The 25159-nt window shown below is 36.5% G+C and overlaps 3 protein-coding genes and 1 long non-coding RNA gene across 5 annotated transcripts in view; all 4 read left to right on the forward strand.

Moving 5' to 3' along the window:
• The first annotated feature begins 564 nt into the window (after positions 1–564).
• Positions 565–2533, forward strand: LOC137085101 (uncharacterized). The gene is made up of 2 exons (XR_010906908.1): positions 565–1623; positions 2104–2533. It is a non-coding gene; the product is annotated as an uncharacterized lncRNA (long non-coding RNA).
• Positions 2534–2924: 391 nt separating this feature from the next.
• mgat1a (alpha-1,3-mannosyl-glycoprotein 2-beta-N-acetylglucosaminyltransferase a) lies at positions 2925–9419 on the forward strand. Its single transcript, XM_067450351.1, has 3 exons — positions 2925–3588; positions 5708–6646; positions 8101–9419. The coding sequence occupies exons 2-3, from the start codon at positions 5996–5998 to the stop codon at positions 8797–8799; spliced, it is 1350 nt and encodes a 449-aa protein (XP_067306452.1). The 5' UTR covers positions 2925–3588; positions 5708–5995; the 3' UTR covers positions 8800–9419.
• Positions 9420–11870: 2451 nt separating this feature from the next.
• Positions 11871–19088, forward strand: sh3bp5la (SH3-binding domain protein 5-like, a). Its single transcript, XM_067450352.1, has 6 exons — positions 11871–12494; positions 13415–13477; positions 14748–14876; positions 14966–15124; positions 15499–15672; positions 17483–19088. Exons 1-6 carry the CDS (start codon positions 12267–12269, stop codon positions 18041–18043), a joined length of 1314 nt encoding a protein of 437 aa, XP_067306453.1. The 5' UTR covers positions 11871–12266; the 3' UTR covers positions 18044–19088.
• Positions 19089–24248: 5160 nt separating this feature from the next.
• The window catches only part of gabbr1a (gamma-aminobutyric acid (GABA) B receptor, 1a), an 84691-nt gene continuing 83780 nt past the window's right edge, over positions 24249–25159 (forward strand). For both annotated transcript variants that reach the window (XM_067450353.1, XM_067450354.1), the window contains exon 1: positions 24249–24534. The gene's annotated coding sequence lies outside the window, so the exon portion shown is untranslated. The remainder of the gene's footprint in view (positions 24535–25159) is intronic.

A 25159-nucleotide genomic window follows, 5' to 3' on the forward strand; every position in this document is an offset into this window, starting at 1 on the left:
ATCACTGTTGGACAATATGGATCCTAATGCATGTGTAATACACTAGTAAATCACTATTACCTACTAGGTAACCATCAAAAAGTAAGCTAAGATGCCCTCCAGTGTACATTATGTACAGTGCATTCACAAGTCAAAGTTTTAGACTGTCTGATAAGAAGATTTTTTTGTTGATATTCTTCTAAAATGCAGGCCTGTCCAATTGTCCTCCTGACAGTTAAATTAGGCTATAGAATATTTGGGACATTATGTTCTCATATATGGTGCCAAAGCACAAATGTTTAATTATATAACATGGGTCTGCCCTTCCTAATCTATTAAAACATACACATTTATTTTTTTAGTGATTCTATAATTGGAGATAGCCTACATTTTTTAATTTAAAAAAGTTAAGAACAAAACAAAAAAAATCACTAACAGATTTTCTTTCCAGTTTCTTATTGAAGACGTATCTTAATGAATATGATGGAAACAATCGGACAACAAAGTTTCAGCTAGGCGTATTTAGGCAAATTTTAATTGGACTCCATATTTACCTGCAATTAGAATCACCAAGGGTCTTGCATGGGGAATTTTGCTAATTGTGGTAGAGGTAGGCTACGTCCTAAATAAGACCAAAAAAGGAGTTTGGCCAAAAAAGGAACTTTTCTGATAGATTTCTTATAAGTGCCTTAACAATCAAAGTTAGTCCTCCAAAATAACTGTATATTTAGCTCACTGTGTGCACGAGGGCGGCATGTGAAGTACACGATATTGCCCACAGGCAGGCAAGTTGAAACACCAACACCCCTCGATCTGACGCAAGCCCTGTAACGAGACACATAACGGTGCATAAAAATTCATAGGTCATTCAGAGTCAAATTCGGGCTCTGGAGTCGCTTAACCCGTCTATCAGCACCAAAAAGAGATTTTACTTGGAAATATTGATAAGGACTGCATTTAAAAGGACCACCCGAGTCCGATATAAATTCTGTGATGGCTTCGACACCCTCTGCTTCAGCCCTATCGGCTGTTCTCCGGTGTCAGGGGAATATCATCGCCCGAAAACAGGCGAACAAGAAGCGGCCTCCAGCCTCAGTTTACGGGCTCGGGGTGACGTATGGAGATTCGGTCAAATCTTATTTTCGCTCTCTATGGGGATTCTTATTCCACAGGGAGCGAGTGGATATTCCCGGAGTTCTGTCTGTCAACGCTCGGTTTGAAACGTCCTGTTCGGGGAAATCTTCGATGAGGAATTGTGAATCCAAAGATCATCTGGTCAAAAACTCTCCAAAGTTTGACAACAAAATGTTAGCAACGAAAGCATTCAGTGCAAATCATTGGCCAAAGACGAAAAGGGTGTCAGGGTATGGGTTTGCTGTTAAATCTAAACGCGACCTGGTTCTTCGACTGGATGGCACGCGTTTAACGTTACGAAAACTAAACTCGGATAATCCATGGACTTTATGTATTTGTGTAGTTTGCGCTCAGAGTATAAACCCCCTGACCCACAGTAGTGTGAATGCGTTGTTTTTTAATGGCGTATTGTGGTTTTTAAAGGACAAACTGATATATTTTACCACTGCAGTGTCAGACAGTGTGAGGACGCAAGTTGGAAAAGACAGGATGAACCAGCTTCATCCGGATGTAAGTCGCCTCTAAGTGACCTTTTGAAACCACATTAGCAACAAGTCATACCTTTTTGCTTAATTCTATGCAGAACAGATTAGTAGGCCTATATTAAGCTATAGGATACGCCCTTTATGTTATATATACTTATACAGCATCACTAATACAGAAATACTTGCAAGAAAGAACATGACTATATAGGTCAGGTCAGTTAGCCTAATACGTTGGCCTATAATATAGGCCAACGTATTAGGCTAACTGACCTGACCTCAAAAAGTACATTCAATTAATTTATACACTTTAAACAAATCTTCAGATAATACATGAGGATATGTAATTCATAAATAAAAATAAAGAAGGATTTTTTTAAAAGAGAATATTACAGCTGAATCAAGGTTGCATTATTTGAATAAATTAGGCTATTGTATAGAAATGACTGCTATTAGGATATTATTTGTTATAAAAATATTATAACAATACTATCTTCTTCTTTTCTAGTGTGATAAATTAAGCGGGTATGTCAAATGTACCTCTGAACATCATGAAGATCAACCTAAGACAGCAAGGAGCTGAACCTGGGGATTGAGTCTTCTTCGATAGACTATATGGATGGCATGGACTTAACACCTAATGCACTTTCATGATAGATAGATAGATAGATAGATAGATAGATAGATAGATAGATAGATAGATAGATAGATAGATAGATAGATAGATAATGTTCCTTTATTCACTTCATCTTTGCGTCTTGTTCACTTCCATACACTGCATTGTTTTATACAATTTGTATTTTTGCCACTGTTTTTGCACCAGAATTTCCAGATATAAAGCTATACTGCTGATCATGAGAAGCCTTTATGATCAGGTAGCAGATGCTGCAATGCATGTTTGACTTTGGGTACATTAATAAAAATCCCACTGGTTTACAGCTAATGCTTAACGTGCTGATATTAATTAAAGTAGCATTTTTGCTCCTATGATAATGCTTAATTAAAGACCCCCCCCCTTTAAATTATAAATATAATTATATAATATAATTATATATATATATATATATATATATATATATATATATATATATATATATATATATATATATATATATATATATATATATATATATATATATATATATATATATATATAACCAAAATCCAATAAGGAATACAGATACAATGCTTTGGGACTTTTTATCCCTCTCAGTGTTTTCAAATATACTAAATCCTTCATTAAAAACAAATAATTACATTAGAGATACCTTTTTAACCTTAAATAATAAATCACATTTAGGCTATCAGTTTCCCATGGCATTATCAGTCTAGCAGGTAGGCTAGGTTATTCTTTATTGCATCCATGCCACACATACACAAAATGTCTTGGGGAGTTATCTTGACTTTAGAGGTTAACTCCAAATCATATCAACCCATGTTTACAATGACTGTGGGACGATTCCATGATTTACAAAGGTTCACAAGTATCGATTTATGCCTAGCACATACGCTTTTCTAATTGAGGAGGACACCTGTTTTCCACCTCTCGCTGCTCTTGTAACAAGACCCTCGGCCAGAGACACAGCTAATAAATATCGCGGGATCAGCATTAACACCATGAGGCATACAGCCATATCCAGAGGTCGAAACCTTACCTCTAACCTTTCATCTTGCATGAACACAAAGGAAATGCGTTTTATGTACACGTATCTCTTCATTATGGTAAACACAGCAGGGGGAGGGACTTCCTAAAAATGACGCCACCCGGAAGTCAAGTAGTCTTACATTCTTGAGCGAAGCTTGAAGGGTGAACGCGAAGGAAGTTTACTGCGCTTCAAATTAAGCATTATACCGTCTAATCCACATCAGAATCAAACAAGTGACTTGGATTAGTTGAAATGGGAGATAATCTTTAAAGCGACGGAAGTATGAATGCATTGGCAGACTAAGGAAGACGGGAAACATGACAGAGTATGAAGGCGCGTTGACTCATGTAAGTCAGATATGTTGTCATGTTTTACGCATCATGGTGGTGTTGCTTAAACTCAGCTCTCCGGGTGATACACAGGTCGGTTTAGTCTCATACTGTTAGGCAGTTGTGGTTGAGGGAGTTCTGGGTGAGCTACAGGTGAGATTATTGATCGACGGACGAAACTGCTTGATAATGTTACGTTAACATATTTGCTCCTAGACCAATTTTATTGAATCATATGCGCAAATATGGTAATGCAACTGCCCAGTAAGGATAAATACATTTCAAAATGTTTAAGGTCTACCAATAACAGTGACTAACTAAATAATAATTGTAATTGCAAATGCATTAGCTTTATTGTATGTATTTTACGCTGTAGAGAGTACAATTTCCCAGAATTTTAAATTGCACTTTAGCTGTATTTATTTTAAATTATTTAAATTAAGTAGTCAGATTAATTGCAGTCAAATGAAGTAGCCTACAAATGTATGATGTAGTCTCTCAATTAATATGAGATCATATAACACCTTTACATTGTCCTTGTTACATGTTACAACAATACATTATGCATAATCACATGCAACTAACCCTAAAATACAACCTAATCCTACCATAACCCTATATTAAGTAATACCATAACCTACCATAACCCTTAGTAAGTGTAGTTATTTAATATTACTCAGTACTTAAATATATAGTTACACTGTAACAATGAAGTGTAACCAAATATAGTGTATAATAATTATGCAATATGTTTAAAATAGGATTACACTGCAGGACACCATTGTCCCAGTTTAATATGTAATACCCTAACGGATTATCAGGCCAACAATGACATTAGTTTTTCTTGAAAAATGGACATTAACAGATTAGTTCACTTTAAAGTGAAAATTAATCCATGATTTACTCACTCTCAAGCCATCCTGGGTGTATGACTTTCTTCTTTCTGATGAACACAATTAGAGTATATTAATAAATATCCTGATGCTTCCAAGCTTCATAATGGCAGTGACAGGGTCCATTAAGTTTAAAGTTAATGTAAAATATAGCCTCCGCCAGACTGCCTTCTGCCTTCAACTTCCAACTTCTCGCAGTTCAAAATACTTACGCTATATCTCTTTTTCCATAAGTTGAATACAGAAGGCGGTCTAGCAGAAGCTACATATGTTACTTTATAACGTGTTAAATATGTATATATTTCACTTCACTTTGGAAGGCCTTTATTGGAGCTTGTTTGTGATGGATGGATGCACTTTTTTGAGCTTTAAACTAAATGGACACCTGATGAAGCATCAGGATATTTATTAATATAACTCCAATTGTGTTCATCAGAAAGCAGAAAGTCATACCTAGGATGGCCTGAGGGTGAGTAAATCATAGGCTAATTTTCATTTTAAAGTGAACTAATTCTTTAATTTGTTTAAAGAGCGAGATCTTGTTTGCTGGGCTGCCATCTTCATCATAGGTAAATAAGGGGGAGTTTTCCTGTTTTTTTGTTTGTTTGTTTGTTTGTTTGTTTTGTTTACCAGTGTTATTATAGTTAACATTTAATTTAATAGTTAGTTCATTTTTTACTTTAAATTAATTTTAACTGAAGAAATAATAAAAAATAGGCATTTTTTCTCATTTTCATTTAGTTTAATTGAATGTACTCAAATAACTAAAACCAAAATAAAAACGACTTAAAATCTTACTAATAAAAGTTACAAAAATACAAATTCCGAAAACTTTTACTAAAATTAAATTGAAACCTTATGAATATGAAAATTATACAAATTCAACATATTATTTAAAGCTACTATATCATAGTAATGCTAAAATAACGTGTATCACCAGTAATTTGAGATTTCAGTGAATAATTGGTGGAATGTAGTACATTTGAATCAATTTAAAATGTATTTGCATTTAGACATTTTTATGTACACGGAACAAATCCACTCAAATTGTGCACCACTGAAATGCAAAAGAAGACTTTTTCCATTCTAATCTGTAATGTTCACACTAGTTTGTAGAAGGGATTCAAATGAGAAATGTACTGAAACTTTCTCAGCTGTTTGGTTGTAAAACAGTTTAGTATTGATATAGAACAGTTGGCTAACATGTGACCTTTTTTTCTCTGTTAATCTTGCTTATTTTACAGACTCTGCTGAAAGTCGCTGTGCCACTTTGGACTATAACGCCAATATCAAGATCCTGAAACCTGGCAATATGTCTTATGTGTACCTTCTGTTGGTTTAATGTTTAATTTATTTTACTTTTGTGACAACTGACTGAAAAATATCAGGCAAAGCATGTACAAAAAAAAATTCAAAGATCCACAAGACTCTACTTGCCCATCCATCCAGCAAGCCTTCCTGTTCTAAATGCCATCTTTATATCTACATCCATTTCTTCCTTCCTGAATCCTTGTCCCATCACGCATCAGGCCATGCTCCGCAATAGAAGTTCCCTTATCATTTGTGGTGCTTTGATATTTGTAGCTTGGAATGTCATTCTTATTTTTGTCCTAATGAGACGCCCTTCTAATAAAGGGTCTCTGGGCAGCCACACTGGGGACGGGGACGGAGCCAGAGGAAGCAAGTTCGGAAATATAATGAATGAGGTGTTGCGTGTAGCTGATGCATTTGAAAATGAACTTGAATCGCAGAGGAAGATTCTATTGCAAATCGAGAACCAGTGGGCAGTTTGGGAGAACAAAGATGGTGTGACTGCTGCTAAGCCAAATTCAGAAGTAGAGCATTCAGCTCCGGCTGTCATCCCTATTTTAGTCATTGCCTGTAATCGTGTGACCGTGAGACGCTGTCTTGACAAACTAATTGAGCACCGACCGTCGGCCGAGCTCTACCCAATCATAGTGAGCCAGGACTGCGGACACGCGGAAACGTCTGAAGTGATCGCCTCATATGGCAGTAAGCTGACCCATATCAAACAGCCTGATCTTTCAGATATCTCGGTACCTGCGCAGCACAAGAAGTTCCAGGGTTACTACAAAATCTCGCGGCATTACCGTTGGGCACTCAACCAGGTTTTCAACACCTTTTCGTACTCATCGGTTGTCATCGTGGAGGATGATTTGGAGGTAACTCACATTTAATGCATGTTGTTTGTATAAAGTCTGTCATTAAAAGAACAGTTCATCCACAATTCAAAGATAATATACAAGGGCATTTTTTAAAGACTAAAGCGAAAGGATACTAAAAAACTAAAGGCACAATGTTTCATGAAAATTAGTGATATAACTGTGAATTCATAAAATAGCTTTATTTGTGTGTATACAACAGCGGGCACATGAGCATCAGAACTCACATTTTCTTTTACATCACGTGGATGGCCAGGTGCGTCTCTATCGCTTACCTGGGGAACACATGGCATCATGATGCACTATGGGGCGGAGGCAGTGTGATGCTTTGGGCAATGTTCTGCTGGGAAACCTTAGGTGCTGCCATCCATGTGGATGTTACTTTGGCACATACCACCAACCTAAGCATTGTTTAAGACCATGTACACCCTTTCATGGAAACTGTATTCCCTGGTGGCTGTGGCCTCTTTCAGCAGGATAATACGCACTGCCAGAAAGCAGAAATGGTCCAGGAATGGTTTGAGAAGCACAACACCGAGTTTGAGGAGTTGACTTGGCCTCCATATTCCCAATTCCCCAGATCTCAATCCAGTTGAGCATCTGTGGGATGTGCCAAACAAACAAGTTCGACCCACGGATGCCTCACTTCGCAACTTACAGGATTTAAAGAATCTGCTGCTACCACAGCACACCTTCAGGGGTCTAGTGAAGTCCATGCCTTGATGGGTCAGGGCTGTTTTGGCAAGGGCAACACTATTAGTCATAATGTTATATATATAATATATAAATAAAATAATATATAATATATATATTTTCTATCAGAACCAGCTTTAACTTCTTGAGAAATTTGAGCTACAGTAGCTCGTCTGTTTGATCGGACCACACGGGCCAGCCTTCACTCCCCATGTGCATCACTGAGCCTTGGCCAAATATGACCCTGTCGTTGGTTCACCACTGTTCCTTCCTTGGACCACTTTTGATACTGACCACTGCAGACCACCCCAAAAGAGCTGCAGTTTTTGGAGCTGCTCTGACCCAGTCATCTAGCCATCACAATTTGGCCCTCGTCAAACTCATGCTTGCCCATTTTTAACAACTTTGGGGACAATGTTTACTTGCTATGATGAAGAGATAATGTATGTGTATATATTATTTTTGAATGAATCATTCTTTTCAGTCAGTTATTTATCAGTTCACTAGAAGAGATTTTCAGTAAATAATTTGTTAATTTGTTACATTTTTATCTTGATTCTGACGTGAAGCCATTGTTTAACTTCAGAAGAATTGGCATTAAGCACAATTAACCTTAGGGACCACATTATAATGCTTTTATGGATGCTTTTTGTATGCTTTTTTTGAATATTATCTTGGGGGAAGGGGGGCACTTTATTCCTTTAAGAATGTCACATACACATTTTATTTTGTTGATGGTATGTTTGATCTTTTTTCACCAGGTGGCCCCTGATTTTTTTGAGTACTTCAGATCGCTTCATCCAGTTTTAAAATCAGACCCAACTCTGTGGTGCGTGTCTGCCTGGAATGACAACGGCAGAGACGGATTTGTGGACCCTGGAAAAGCAAGCTTGTTGTACAGGACAGATTTTTTCCCAGGCTTGGGCTGGATGCTCACAAAGGACCTCTGGGCAGAGATTGAGCCAAAATGGCCAGCCTCGTTTTGGGATGACTGGATGCGGCACCCCGATCAGCGCAGAGACAGGTCCTGCATCAGGCCAGAAATTTCCAGAACTTTGACATTTGGCAGGAAGGGTGTGAGTTTGGGACAGTTTTACGACAAGTACCTCCGCTTTATTAAGCTCAATGCCGAATTTGTGCCTTTTACAAAAATGGACCTTTCTTATTTAGAAAAGAAGAAATATGACAAGAGCTTTGAGAAGTTGGTTTACGATGCTCCGGTTGTCACAGTGGAGGATTTGCAGGGTGGGAAACTTTCTGGGCTTGGCCCATTTCGGGTGCAGTATTCTGGTTCTGACCGTTTTAAAACATTGGCTCGCAGTCTTGGTATAATGGACGACCTGAAGTCAGGAGTCCCACGAGCTGGGTATAGAGGTGTGGTTAGTTTCCTTTTTCGTGGAAAGAGGGTCTATTTAGCTCCACCTGCTGGTTGGAGTCAGTATGATCCTAGTTGGAGTTGAGGTGGGCTGTGCCATTGTGCCTATCTCACAAGATTTATTTTTTTAAGGTGCAAAGCACATGGAAATAATATTGCATGTTATCTGTTACCACCATTCCATTCACAGCATTCGTGAGAGTAATTGTCTTAAAATTCCATTGTGCTGCTTTATGATGGAACAACTTCCAGAAGGGGTTTCAGGGTGAAGATACCAAAGAGAATAAATAACATATTGATCACGCAAGACTTTTTCCTCAGGTTTCATTATTTGTGTATATAATGTCAACTAGGATTTACGTGAGAACTTTGATTATTCACTTCATTAAACTGACAGATTAAAATAAAAGCTTATACTGACCAAGTATATTTGTCACACAAAGTATATTTGTTCAGGAACTGAAAATAAGGGTAAAGTATGATTACAAAAATAACACTTATTTTAAATAAAAAAAACTGTGAATACTGCTAAGTGCCTTAAATGTAGGATGTGTTGATTCACTTCTGTGTCTTTATTAAATCATGTGTATGGTTCATCATATAATTGTGATTGGAATATATTGAAAAAAAACAAATGATTTTGTTTTGTGTTTTACTTATATACTGGGATTTTTGAAAATAAAATAAATGTTTTGCTAAATATAATTGAATGCCTCATTATTTCTTATAATAATGATAATAATACATTATTAACAGCTATGATATTCATATGATTCAGATGAAATTCTTTAGCCATTTTAGATTACAATTTATATTTTACTTACATTTAGCAGGCTTACAAATAAGGAACAAATATTTGTAATTGTTTATATGTTTACATGTCAAAAAATGAACTATATATAAGAAATTGAGGAAAATAAGTATTTGAACACCCTGCTATTTTGCAAGTTCTCCCACTTGGAAATCATGGTGGGGTCTGAAATTGTCATCGTAGGTGCATGTCCACTGTGAGAGACTTAATCTAAAAAAATACATCCAGAAATCAAAATATATGATTTTTTTAACTGTTTATTTGTATGATACAGCTGCAAATAAGTATTTGAACACCTGTCCATTAGCTAGATTTCTGACATAATTCTGCCTTTAAAATGTCCACCTCCACTCCATTTATTATCCTAAATTAGATGCACCTGTTTGAGTTTGTTAGTTGCATAAAGACACCTGTCCACCCCATACAATCAGTAAGAGTCCAACTACTAACATGACCAAGACCAAAGATCTGTCCAAAGACGTTAGACAAAATTGTACACCTCCAAAAGGCTGGAAAGGGCTACGGGGAAGTTGCCAAGCAGCTTGGTGAAAAAGGTCCACTGATGGAGCAATCATTAGAAAATGGAAGAAGCTAAACATGACTGTCATTCTCCCTCGGACTAGGGCTCCATGCAAGAGCTAACCTCGTGGGGTCTCAATGATCCTAAGAAAGGTAAGAAATTAGCCTAGAACTACACAGGAGGAGCTGGTCAATGACCTGAAAAGAGCTGGGACCACCATTTCCAAGGTTACTGTTGGTAATACACTAAGACGTCATGGTTTGAAATCATGCATGGCACGGAAGGTTCCCCTGCTTAAGCCAGCACATGTCCAGGCACGTCTAAAGTTTGCCAATGACCATTTGGATGATCCAGAGGAGTAATGGGAGAAAGTCATGTGGTCAGATGAGACCAAAATATAACTTTTTGGTCATAATTTCACTAAACGTGTTTGGAGGAAGAAGAATGATGAGTACCATCCCAAGAACACCATCCCTACTGTGAAGCATGGGGGTGGTAGCATCATGCTTTGGGGGTGTTTTTCTGCACATGGGACAGGGCGACTGCACTGTAATAAGGATGAGCAGGGCCATGTATTGCGAGATTTTGGGGAACAACCTCCTTCCCTCAGTTAGAGCATTGAAGATGGGTTCATGCTGGGTCTTCCAACATGACAATGACCAGAAGCACACAGCCAGGATAACCAAGGATTGGCTCTGTAAGAAGCATATCAAGGTTCTGGCATGGCCTAGCCAGTCTCCAGACCTAAACCCAATAGGGAATCTTTGGAGGGAGCTCAAACTCTGTGTTTCTCAGCCACAGACCAGAAGCCTGACTGATCTAGAGAAGATCTGTGTGGAGGAGTGGGCCAAAATCCCTCCTGCAGTGTGTGCAAACCTGGTGAAAAACTACAGGAAACATTTGACCTCTGTAATTGCAAACAAATGCTATTGTACCAAATATTAACATTGATTTTCTCATTGTTCAAATACTTGCTGTAGCATACAAATAAATAGTTTTAAAAAATCATACATTGTGATTTCTGGATTTTTTAAAATTTAGATTATGTCTCTCACAATGGACATTTTCAGACCCCTCCATGATTTCTAAGTGGGAGAACCTGCAAAATAACAGGGTGTTCAAATACTTATTTTCCTCTGTGTGTGTGTGCATATATATATATATATATATATATATATATATATATATATATATATATATATATATATATATATATATATATATAAAAATATTAATTTTTATATATATATATATATATATATATATATATATACACATATAATTAACATTATTGGAGTGCTAACAAAATGATACATTAAAATAAAAAGACAGCAGTACAAATATAGCAAATTTACCTTTTTAGCAAATACAATTGTATATCTAGATGTTTTGTTGTCAATATATTTAAGAGTCAGCAACCATAAATAGCTTGAAACAATGACTAATTTTACTTGTATGTGACCTTTATCAAATAAAACGGATTATTTTATTTTTAATTCAATGCCATGAGAACAAGAGGCATTACATACACAATCACGTTAACAGCTGGCTGGAAACTAAAATAAATAACTAAAATAAAAAAGAACAAACTATATAAACCCCCTCCCCCATAAAATCCAGTGCTTTTTAAAAATATTACGTTTTCATGTTTGTTCCAAAATATTCATAGTTTCATAATTTTAATTTAGTCATTCGTGAAATTGTATTGCCGTTATATACATTATTAGCCCCACACAAAACTCAAAAAACGTCAAATGCAAATTACCATTACATACGTCAATGCGCACCCACGCTATCACGGATGTTGCCGTTACATAACGTTAACTACAGTATGCCAGAAAGACCTAAAAGGTTTAGTTTCGCGTTTTCTATTTACCTCACTTGTGTCTGTGTATCACATTTCGAATTATTGAATGGCGAAAGGAGTGCGATGTTAGCCATGGGGTAAATTTGTGGCAAGTAAATGGACTATAGACGATTTTCGATCATGTAATCTCCATACTATCTTTCATGGAACTGTTGAAACTCGCCAATCCGGTTTATTTATTTGCTTATAGTCATTTGTAGTAGCGAGCAATCTAAACTACTATAGAAATGAAGATAAGCAAAGACATTTAATATATAGACAAGGGACGTCACCACTCTTTTTCGCTTTCGATCTGACAGTTTGCGTCTTGTTAATCGGCAACATTTGATCTTGGATATCTTAAGAGGCCTGCAAATGGATCCAGCGGCTTTGCGTGAAAGTCCTGCGGGTTCAGGAGCAACTTCAGTGGAGCAAAGAGGACGAAACGAGACGGAGGAGGAGGCGACGGATGACGGCAGAGAAGCTGATGGGGAATCCGAGGAAACAGAGATGGAGAGTAAAGACTGCGAGAGATCAAAATGTCCAGATGAAAACTCACTGCATGGAAAACTGACTGAGGAAGAACTAGATCCCAGAATCCAGGTAAAAAATGACATGTGAAAGTTCTTACACAATACTGTTTTATTAACTAACGTTAGTTAATTACGCCGTCCTCGAGCAAGCTATTAAATATCTGGTATCTCTAGCAAATTCTTAATTAACATATTATTTAATGCATGTTAGTTCATTGACTTTCAGTTATGAATGTATTTAAATAAAAAAAATTGACATTTGTGACCCTGGACCACAAAACCAGTCAAGCAGGCCAAATTTTGAGATTAACAAATAAATAATGAATTAATAAATAGCCTTTTAATTGATGTATGTTTTGCTTGGATAGGACAATATTTGACCTAGATACAACTTGTTGAATGTATTTAATCTGAGGGGGCAAAAACATCTAAATATTGAGAAAACCACTTTTAAATTTGTTCAAATGAAGGAGGGAAGTCTTTAACAATCAAATAAATGTTTGATATATTTATGGTAGGAAATTTACAAAATATCTTCATGGAACATGATCCTTAATATCCTAATGCTTTTTGGCATAATAGAGCAATCAATAATTTTGACCCATACAATGTATTGTTGGCTATTGCCATAAATATACTCATGTAACTTATGTCAAAACTTTATGGTTTTGTGCTCCAGGGTCACATTTCTGTTTATGTGCACTATCATCAATCAAAAATGTAGACAACCATGTTTGTTCTTTATTACTATTTTCAGTTAATATAATTATTAATAGTCAATATAATAATAGACTAATAGTAATACAAATAATAATAACAATGATGTTAGTTGTTATAAAGTTTTATCAAATATATTGTCATGAAGTTATTACAATCTCAAACTCTAGTTTCTTGGTCACCCTTATTTTATATTGAACCACAAACCTTTAAATCAACAGCCAAGATCATTTTCCATTGGGCGACTGTACTCTGCTGTGTTTCTGTGTCTAGGAGGAACTAGAGCGTCTTAATGAGACCAGCGAGGAGATCAATAAGATGGAACTGGAACTGCAAGTATGTAAAAGTTAAGACTGCTTTTGGAATAAATGGTTCCTTACCTCAGGGACATTTGGTTTCATTTCTCCACAAAAGAGAAAAAAAAAATCCATATATCGACCAACACCAGTCAAAAAAAAAAAAAAAAAAAAAGTGCCCAGAAAAGCACAAGTTATGAGAAATCATCATGAAATCCCAAAATGTAAAAAGTATCTGTGTACTTTCCTCAGTGAATTGAACATCTCTGGACCTGAACTCTGTCATGACAGACGTTGTGCAGCGTTTTTTGCCACTGAGGTGCCTTGATACAGCACTCTGGGAACAGCCTATTCGTTCAGAAATTTCTTTCTGTGTCTTACCCTCTCGCTTGAGGGTGCCAATGAAGGCCTTCTGGACAGGGTCGGGTCGGCAGTCTTACCCATGATTGCGGTTTTGAGTAATCAACCAGGCTGGGAGTTTTTAAAAGCCTCAGGAATCTTTTGCAGGTGTTTAGAGTTAATTAGTTGATTCAGATGATTAGGTTAATAACCCGTTTAGAGAACCTTTTCATGATATTCTAATTTTTTGAGAATTTTGGGTTTTCATGAGCTGTATGCCAAAATCATCAGTATATAAACAAGTAAAAGACCTGAAATATTTTAGTTGGTGTGCAATGAATCTAAAATATATGAATGTTTAATTTTTATCATTACATTATGGAAAATAATGAACTTTTATCACAATATGTTAATTTTTTTAGAAGGACCTGCATTCACCTCAGAGAAGAACGTGCATGTATGGGTTGTATTTAATGCTGCATCTTTATTAGTCCTAATTTCTCACAACTATGCTTTTTCTGGGCGAGTTGTAGTGAATTGCAGCACTAAAAGCTTGACACTTTTAATTCAATGTTTTTAGATGGACTGTACTTGGGATCCAATCTACAACCTTTCTGCTACTAGCCTAACATGATTATTAAACATCAAGCAATCACCATATAATGTTATAGTCAGATACTATAGTAGTTTATATTAATACCCTAAGTTAGTTTTTTTTTTTTTGATATTCCTGTTGTCATTTTAATGTGCTCTTTTTTGTACTTTTAAACTAAACACATTTTTTTTATGGTTTTAGTCTTTGTTACCTATAATAAGTTAACCATCCCATATAATGCAGATAAGACATGGCATATGAATTTCTCTCTATTTGATCCTAAATATTAAGATTAGCAGTAATGATTGATCTTTTCTTTGATACACACTTTATTTTTTATTGACTTGTTATGAATGGAATGTCTTTTTGTTGTCAGGAGTTTCGCTCCAGCCACAGGAGGATAATGAATGAATCTGTGCATAAACTCAAAGTGAAAAGTTCAGAACTGGGGTCCTGCATAGAGAAGGCCAGGCCTTACTATGAGGCACGCAGGAAAGCAAAGGAGGTAGCCGGGCACACACTCTCTGTTTAGCCTTCACCTGATAAAATTGTATTGTCTCTTCAATACAGTATGATTGGTTTCACTCTTCTTAGGCCCAGCAGGAGACCCAGAAAGCCGCGCTCAGCTTTGAGAGAGCGGTGTCCATGCACTCGGCTGCTCGAGAGATGGTCCATGTGGCAGAACAGGGCCTCACTGCAGTCAAGACGCTGGATCCAACCTGGCAAGAAATGTTAAATCATGCGACCTCAAAGGTATGTCACTTTCCCTCAGCTCCTCTTATCCAGTTGTATCAAGCAGTTAATTGTATAACCTTGAACTTTGAGCATGTTTTCTTACTAAGCCAACTTCTGTTACATGACAGAATCATGTAGCATATCAGCATTCTGCATACATTTGCAAGTGTATATACATGTGAGTGTGTGTATGTATGTTAGTTTTTTTGTAATTTTATGAACTTTTCATGCCTTAAAATGACACGCTATGACACGCATGGGTTCATTGCTCAAACAAAAGCCTGTTTGTGTACAACAATATGTAACAAATGCACAATTAACCCCCCATATGGCTCATAGAATCTGCAAAGAGAGCAAGGTCCAGTTCAAAAAACTTTTTCTGGGGTGTCCAGGTGAACGAGGCAGAGGAGGAGCGCATGAAGAGTGAACGCGAGCACATGCGTGTCACCCAGCTGTGTCAGGAGGCCGAAGCCCGTGTGCAGGAGCTGCAGAAATCACTGAAGAGATCCATCATGAAGTCCAAGTCTTACTTCGAGCTTAAGGCCCAGTTCAATGACATTCTAGAGGTGTGTTGCGATCTCATTACAGCTGTACAGTGGGCTCCACAAATATTGGCACTCTAGGTAAATATGAGTAAAAATTTTCACAAAGTTTTTCATCCAAAATATTCACAAAAATATAATCTTTAATTAGACAAACAGTTGAAAGAAAAAACATTCTTATCATAAAACAATTTTTCCTGAAAAATATGTAGCACCCATTTATTTAAAGGTCCCGTTCTTTGCGTGTTTTCGAAGCTTTGATTATGTTTACAGTGTGCAATATAACATGAGTTCATGTATCGCATGTAAAAAAAAAAACAGTATTTTTCACACAATTTACTTATCTGTACAGCGCTGCTTCCTCTGTCCTAAAAACGGCCTGATGATTTCCTTGTTCTATGAAGTCCCACCTTCAGAAACCCGTAACGAGTTCTGATTGGGCCAGCGCTTCCCGTGTTGTGATTGGACAGTAGCTTAGTGCACTTTGCCCGGCAAGGTCCCGCCTCTAACCATAACGGGGAGATGCAAGCGCTGAATGCGCGCTCTTCTCCACGTGAGAAAGCAACAAGAACACGCCCCCTATTTTGCATGTTCTTGTGGGCGGAGGGTTAGTCAACAAACGGTTCTAGTGACGTCATTACATCCCTGCACTTCCTGCTGTAGTCCAAACCGGCCGTTCACTGTAGGCTTTGAAAGGGAACTTCTGTTAAATAAAATATCTCGCTTGTTATTGACCTTTGAGTTTTATAATTTTACAGGTATTATTAATGCTCTAACAGCAACATTTCACACTAACTAAAGTTTGAAAGATGGAATCGCGAAGAACAGGACCTTTAATACTTTGCCAAGATAACAGCTCTGAATCTTCTCCTAAAATGCATAATAAGGTTAGTATGCAAGAGATCTGAGACCATTCCTCCATACAGAATCGCCAGATCCTTCAGATTTAGATGTCCATGCTCGTGGACACGATCATTCGAATATTATCCCAGGTTTCTACTGATACAAAGCCATATACTAAATCGCTGAAGTAACCTTTTAAAAACATACCATATGAATGGGAAATACTTAGTTATATTTAGATTTTTAATCATTAGAATTTTGAGGGGTGCCAATAATTGTGGAATGCATATTTTGAATTACTTCCACATTTATATTTTGTGTAACTTTTTAATAAAAGGTTACATTTTTGTGAATATTTTGAATGAATGACTAAAAGGAGAAATATTTTCATAGTCAGTTTTTCTCATATTTACCAAAATATTATGGCAATATTTGTGGAGCCCACTATATAGGTTTGGTGTTGAAAAATATGGCCATGCCTACTAAAATTTAATAAATAGATTTAAAAAAACAAGTCATTTACTCACCTTCATGTTGTCCCAAACTAATATTACTTTTATAAAATACATAGAAAAAGGACATATTGGACTTCTTGTGCTATATTCCAAGACTTCTGATTTATCAGAAGTGATATAATTAATATTTTGAATTGGCTTTTTGTTCATCATAATTTTAGCTTTTGTCTATATAATTATTTTAAATATTGCTATTTAGGTCTAATTCATTTTAATTTCAGTTTTAGTCATTTTTGTACAGTTAATACTTTTTATACTGGGTTAGTGATTGTAACACTCATACAAGCAAACAATTTTAACCGTTTTAAAATTTCCACCATATCTCAGCATGAACATGGGTAAATGATGACAATAATTTTTTTTCGGTGAACCACCCCTTTAGATTAAATGGTCTTTGGTTAATTAATTGAGATTTACTATTCACCATTTGCAGTTAAAATATGTGCGCTGAACATAAGTCAAAAATGTTTTTGTAGGAGCACAAGTCAAAAATTTTAGAGTTAGAGGAGCGTATTTCCAAAGCCAAGTTAAACTACTCCAGCACCTTGCGCCACCTGGAGCAAATTAGCGAGGAGATTCATGCCCAGAGGGAGCAGGAGCAACAAAAGGATGGACGAATCAAAACATGCAGTGGGCGGAGCCCTCCTGTAGGAGCAGAGGCTATCGGCAGCACGGGTACCGAAAGTGGAGCCTGCGGAGGTTACCCGAGACCAAACGATTGGGTGGATGGGAAAGAAGGCGTGGCTAATACCAGAGAGTGGGTGGAGATGCATCAAAACTCCAGGTGGGTGGACATGGGAAGAGCTGAGGTGACGAGATCTGGTTCAGACTCTCTTTCCGTCGTCAGCTCCCAGACCATCATCTCCGATCTTGGAAAGTGTGACTCGGTCGAACACCTCAGTCGTCTCAGCAGTAACGTCAGTCTCTCAGGAGAAGAGGGGGAGAGAGACGGGTTGGAGAATGATAAAAAAGGTCAAACAAATTTAGACATTTCAGAGGAGTTTCTCAAACAACACATGCGAAGTGTCAGTTTATGAGTGCCTCCATGAATTATGTTTTGATGTTTTCCTTACATGAGGAGCTTTTTTCTTGACTGACCGAGTAACTCTTATTTATTATTTATTGTTCAGCATTTTTATCGGTACTTGAAAAGGAAAAAGGCAAAATAGAATAATAATAATTACCCCCCCCCCCCCCCCCCCCATGTTTGAGTATCTCTAGTAAAGTGGTAAAAGGCTGACCATATTTGCAAGGCTAGTAACCCGTTTAACATAATTATAAAATAAACAGTATATTTTTTCATCCTAATAAGCACATAATATTTTTCTATGCAAATGTATTAAAGCATGTCTTAAACACATGCTCTTATTATTATAGTCTCTATAGCTGACATAATGATAACATTTTACTGACCGTTGATTCACTCATTGATTTACTGACATAATCACTCTTTGAAAGTACAATGCCATTAGTCGCTAGCTAATGCTATGCTTTAAAATGTCACTATGATTTCTTAAGTTATTTTAAAATGGGTTTTCTTTTTGTTTTAATATATTAATCCCATGCTGACTTTGAAAATAGTGGTTTACAAAAAGTGCTTTGTGCCCCAGTGACACGGTACGATGCAAAATATTTTCAAATCATAACTTATAGTTCTTAATGCATGCATGAGTTTGCTTTATGTGCATCTCGTTTGCATTAGTGCACTCCGACCTTTTCATCAGATGAAACATTGATTATGACAGAAGTACAGATTTTGTGCAGTTGGAGAAATGAATTTTTATTCTCAGTGCGGGGTTTGTAAAACACCTGCCGTTGAACATTTGATGTTTTGCTATTCAAGACAATCACTTTTCTATATTTCAGAGTTTATTTTCATTGAATGTTTTTCAAGTGTTTTAAATGCAGTTTTTCTTCATTATCTGAGAATCTTTGTTCATTCAGTGTGCTTTACATCTTTAAACCTCAGTGTGAGCATTGGATGTCCTTATGTTGATGATATTGTCTTTAACTAGTGTTCTGTGGGAAGATGTGCACAGTGGTGACGTCTGATGGAACAATAAATGTATATTTATGAATTCATATTATATGTCTACTTTTTAAAAGGCAAGTCGGAAACTGAGATATTAAAATCATGTTGGCAGAATATGCATATACAGTACATAGTACTCTGCATAGATTTTTTTAAAATGTTTTTGAAAAAAGTCTCTTATGCTCACTCTTAAGGCAATTCTTGATTTAATCAAGAATATGGTCAAAAATGTAATACTGCAAAATATTACAAATTAAAATAATTAATATATTTTAAAATGAAATCTAGTTCTGTGACATCAGAGCTGAATTTTCAGCATCATATCTCCAGTCTTCAGAAACAGTTGTACTGCTTCATATTTTGTGGAAATGGTGATACTTTTTTCTGTATATCGTTGAATAGAAAGCTCAGTGAACTGCATTTATTCAATTTGTTAAAACCTTTATAAAATAGAAAACTTTTTGTGACATAATTGTCTTCACTTGATCAATTTAATGTATCCATGCTGAATAAAATTATTAATTTCTGTATTTTTTTTAATCTTACCACAAATATTTGAATGGTATCACAGCCCCCCCCCCCCCACCCCCAGAAAAAAAAACATGAAGCAGCACTGTTTTCAACATTGACGTTAATAATAAGAAATGTTTACAGTACTTCAAATAAGCATATTAGAAAAACATCTCACATGTGCTGTCCCTCTGATGTACTCATTCCTGATCCTATCCATCCTTGTCACTCCCAAAGAGAACCTCAACATCTTCAGCTCTGCTACCTCTAGCTCTTCCTCCTGTCTTTTCCTCAGTGCAACTGTCTCCAAACCATACAACATCGCTGGTCTCACTACTGTCCTGTACACCTTTCATTCTTGCTGGTACACTTTTATCACACAACAGACCTGACACTTTTCTCCACCCATTCCAACCTGCCTCCATAGTCCATGGAGATTCCTGTCTGACCTCATCTGTCAGCCTGTCCATCACCACCGCAAACAGGAAGGGGCTCAGAGCCGATCCTTGATGCAGTCCCACCTTTACCGTGAAGTCCTCTGTCTCACCTACGGCACACTTACCACCGTCCTACTGCTCTCATACATATCCTGTACCACTCTAGCATACTTCTCTGCCACTCCAGACCTCCTCATACAATACCACAGCTCCTCTCTTGGCACTCTGTCATATGCTTTCTCTAAATCTACAGAGACACAATGCAGCTCTTTCTGACCCTCTCTGTACTTCTCCATTAACATTAGCAAAGCAAATAATGCATCTGTAGTGCTTCTTTCTTGGCATGAAACCATACTGCTGCTCACAAATGTCCACTTCTCTTAGCCTTGCTTCCAAAACTCTTTCCCACAACTTCAATGTATGGCTCATCAGCTTAATACCTCTGTAGTTTCCACAAAACTCTGCAAATCTCCCTTGTTCTTAAAAATTGGCACCAAAACACTCCTCAGGCATCCTCTCACTCTCTCTAAAACTTCATTGAACTACCTAGTTAAAAACTCTACTGCCATTTCTCCTAGACACTTTTCTATACCTCCACTGGTATGTCATCAGGACCAACTGCCTTTCCTCTCTTCATCCTCTTCAAAGCTCTCCTTACTTCACCATTGCTAATACTTTCTACTTCCTGGTCAACAATATTTGCCTCTACAACTCTTCTCTCCCTGTCATTTTCCTCATTCATCAGTTCTTCAGAGTAATTCTTCCATCTTTCTCTCACCCTCCTGTCAAAACGTTTCCATCTCTATCTTTAATCACTCTAACCTGCTGCACATCCTTTCCATCTCTATCCCTCTGCCTCGCCAAATAACATTTTAAAAATATATTTAAATAAGAAAAATCTTCTCTTTTTTTTTTTTTGGTTGTTGCCATGAGCAAAGCCTACTGGGAAAAAAAAAAATCCCATCCCAGTTTCAGTTAAACTTAAATTGAAGAAAATGAGTTCATACAGCTCAAAACAATTAAAAAGTTTACTTAAAACTTAAAGCTGTGAACTCAAAAAAAGGGAACTGAACTAATTTGTTTAATTTAAGTTTGTCCAACTCAAACCAATGAAGTGTTTTGAGTATTAGGTTTTACAGTGACCAAATGAGCAATATCCAGAACTGATTCCTTATCTGGCCATTTTCACTATAACAATATATTAGAATTTGGAATGTGTACATACGTTTCGCAGACCAGGCACAACTTCACGAAATGCATACAAATATGTCGTTCCTGATTTGAATAAACTGCCACAATCAAAACTGTGAGGGCAGAGAAGGTGAGCAGATATGAAAGTGGAGCTCCAGCAGATGACTGAAATAAGACACTTGACTGTAATGTATTCCCTCTGAAGTCATTCCTGCGCCCTTTTTCTGGCAAGTTGTACCATCCTGTCAGTTTTTGCTCCTCATCTGCTTACCTTCTTGACTCCTGAGCTGTTTATATGCTGAAAAAGAGACAAATATTTCACATGGTGCTGTTTGAAAATCCTTCCCCTGGCCCTGGTCTGTGTACAATCTGATCATGATTATTGCCTTATCATGCCTTTTTTAGAATCAACATTTGATACATTTTTTTTAATAATGGATATGTTTTATTTACTGACTAATCTTATCTTTCTATCTTAAGTGTGCTTGGTACGTGAAACCTGACAAGGATAACGACTAACTGATTATTTTAAAGTGCTCCTATTGTGCTATTTTAAAGGTTCCTAATTTTGTTTTAGCAGGTCTCCAATAACAGGTTTACATGCATTACATCCACATCACCACAATGTTCAATAATTCTCAAACAGCTTGACAGATGAATCAGTCTCTCTAAATCCCTCCTTTCAGTGAGCTGGCTCTGCTCATTGGTCAGATGACCGAGTCTCCTGCGATTGGTCTAGCGCGTAAAGCATGTTTCGGAAGCTAATCACCTATTACCATAACTGAACTTCAGCTCCGTCCAGAGGCTGTAAAGACAGTAACGATGATTTAGAATGTGAGTCCGATGACAAAACACTGGAAGAAATAGTTATTCTACCCGAACCTCCATCGACTTGAGCAGGATGTTTCTTAGTGATATGCAAATCATTTTGAGTTACATTATGAGATACTGCAACTAATTGATTTGAGAAGCAGTTGTCAGTAAAATACCATTTGAGGGCTGGTCAAGGGTTTCACGGGGTGACAAAGTACAACATAGGTGGGCATTATGCAAATGTATTTTCTAGTAATAATAATAATAATAGATTTTTATTTATAACGTACTTTTCATTCCGAAGAATCTCAAAGTGCAACAATGGAAAAGGGAAAAATAACTAAATAAAAAGTAAAAATATAGAATAATAATAAAAAAACAATCAACCAACACAACAGTTAAAAGCTTTTCTGAACAGAAAACAGAGCTGATGGTGGAAGTATCAGTGACATGGAACCATCCCCCAGTGAGAGTCGATTTAAAAACGATAACGACATTTAAAGACTCATATAGGCGGTTTAGAGACGATTCTTTCTTTTGGGAGACAATAACTATTTATTGTGCACGTTGGACTTTACAACTTTACAGAACGTTAACATTCACAAGCAGATATATTACACAGTGCATGAAAGGGAATATTAATATTATAAGGGGGCACTTAAATATGAAACAAACTCATCCTGACATCACAGCAGAAACAACAAAAACTGTCAAAATGGCAAATAGCTGCTTGTTGGTTTGACTCAAAAAACAGTGTATTATAATTGAAAAAAATTGCACTAAAAAGGTTATTTATTGGCATCTACACGTACATGAAGAACCTTTAACATTCATGGAATCTTTCCAGTTGAAAAAGGTTTTTCAAACTGTCCTTCACTGGTAAAAAGAACTGTTCAACAAGAGGTTCTTTGGGGAACCAACAAATGTCTCAGCCATGTGGAACATTTATTGTGTGGTGCAGTAAGTACTTTATATATTTTGTTGATAAGCTGAATTTTGATGCATTGTTCCAGGGCATTTATCATAGAACACATGGGATTTTAACTATTTCAAAATAAAGAGAACAATTTGCATCGAACTTAAGTTATAACTGTCTTATAGTTACGTGATAGGTCATCTAGGTATTCTTTTTAAAGGTTACTTAACATTTTAAGTTTATTCATTCATTTTATTTCATTCTGCTGACACACCAGAATTCTTTTTACAGTGAACATAGTCTTCAGAATAGACTCTTCAAAATGATTCATCTCTTTTCAATTATTAAAGAGCAAAGTATAAATAGATGGCTGTGCCCATAATGAATAAGACAATTCTGGTGGAAGGGGAAATTAATATAAAATGTATAACTATATGTGCATGTGTTTGCACACACCTATTCACACTGCAAAGCACTTAGTAAAGGCTTGTATAACTAAATATTAATCTTGTTTATTGAAATAGAGGGCAAATATGTGATGTTAAGAATATAGTTGTTTGCTCTACAGGACGATATAATGTTTTAATAAGTGTTTTTTTATTTTCTTATTTTTTTTTAAAGTTGTCCTTAAAGGGATTGTCCACCCAAAAATCACTCACCATCAAGTTGTTCCAAATCTGTATGAATTTTTCTTCTGCTGAACGCAAAACAAGATATTCCCGGTAACCAAACAGTTGATGGGTATTTTTTTCCCCACCATACTATGGAAGTCATCAACCGTCTCAGAATTCTTCAAAATATCTTCCTTTGCATTTAGCAAAAGAAAGAAATTCATACAGGTTTTGAACAACTTGAGGGTGAGTAAATGACAGAATTTTTAAATATTTAGGTAAACTATCCCTTTAAGAACAATACTTTTCTTTTTATATAAATATAGATAAGGTCAATCATTGGTGAAACTATTGTAATTAACTGACATAATAGTTAAAATAATACAAACGAGACAGAAAATACAAAACAGGGTAATTGATTCATATTATATTTTAATAAATGTAGGTAATAATGTCAGTCATTGGTGAAACTATTGTAATCAATGTATCGACACATCATAGTTAAAATAATACAAACGAGACAGAAAATAGCCACAAAACAGTAATTTATATAAATATAATATAATTATCCATATAACAAAAAATAAGAAAGAAATGGAGAGAGAGATATAGGAAAAATAATACAGCAAAGCATACTAGTTCACAATTATACACTGAGTACAGAAGATGCCTCGTGATGCAAGGATGAAATGACGTAGGCTGCGTTCCCCCGTCACGTCACAAGTAAGTGAGATTGAGGAGGGAGTGGAAAAAAGAAGGAAGGAAGGAGGAAGGATGAGCGCTATGTAGATAATGTTTCTCAATGTAGCCTGTGATTTACACCTGCGATGATCTAATGAAAAGCAATACAGACCCTTCTCTAAAAGCCATAAAGCAGTCCTCAAATGTGATGCACAGATTTGCAAGATCAAAGCGACATCGCGCTTATATGTGTGGATTTTATATTTAAACTCACTGAACGGAAATTGTGTTTATTTTCGTCGGGTCGGTCCTGCTGGAGCTGCACAGGGCCTTTGCTGTGAGTAAAACACTTTTACATGATGTCTGCGCTTGTTTGAGTTTCGTTTGTGTTTTGCGTACGTGTTTATGTGAAGAAGTCGCTCACGGCGGTGTTCTCATGAATATTTGACAGATAGCTTTTGTTTATTGAACCCCCCTTGAAGTATTCTTCGCACGGGACACAAAACTTCACAAACGGTGCGCTTAAAGGTGTAGACTAACTACAGGACGCTGACGACATTCGCAGCCATGTTAATATGGAAACTTCAGGGAAGCATCATCCCCACGACAACATATATTTTTAGACCTGAAAACGTCATATTGTATGTCATATTATACAACACGGAGGGTTATTAGGATAAAAAGGCAGCAGTGAAGCATCTTTATGGGGACTTGTCCGTGGTGCTGAAAATGTTTCGCCAAACGGGACGGTAACCTCCCAACAAACCCTTAACCGAGCCGATATCACATTCATGGCACTGTCTCAGTCTAGATGCATTTTTACTGTATTAAAATTTGAAATATACGCTAAAGATGACTGCATTTGTGCAACAGTGCACGTTATTATTCATTATATATAATAACATCCACAAAGAAGTATAAAAAGGGAGATTTATTGTCAAAAGAACTGAAAATAAAAATAT

The sequence above is a fragment of the Pseudorasbora parva genome, chromosome 8 (genome assembly GCF_024679245.1).
Source record: "Pseudorasbora parva isolate DD20220531a chromosome 8, ASM2467924v1, whole genome shotgun sequence".
Classification (NCBI taxonomy): domain Eukaryota; kingdom Metazoa; phylum Chordata; class Actinopteri; order Cypriniformes; family Gobionidae; genus Pseudorasbora; species Pseudorasbora parva.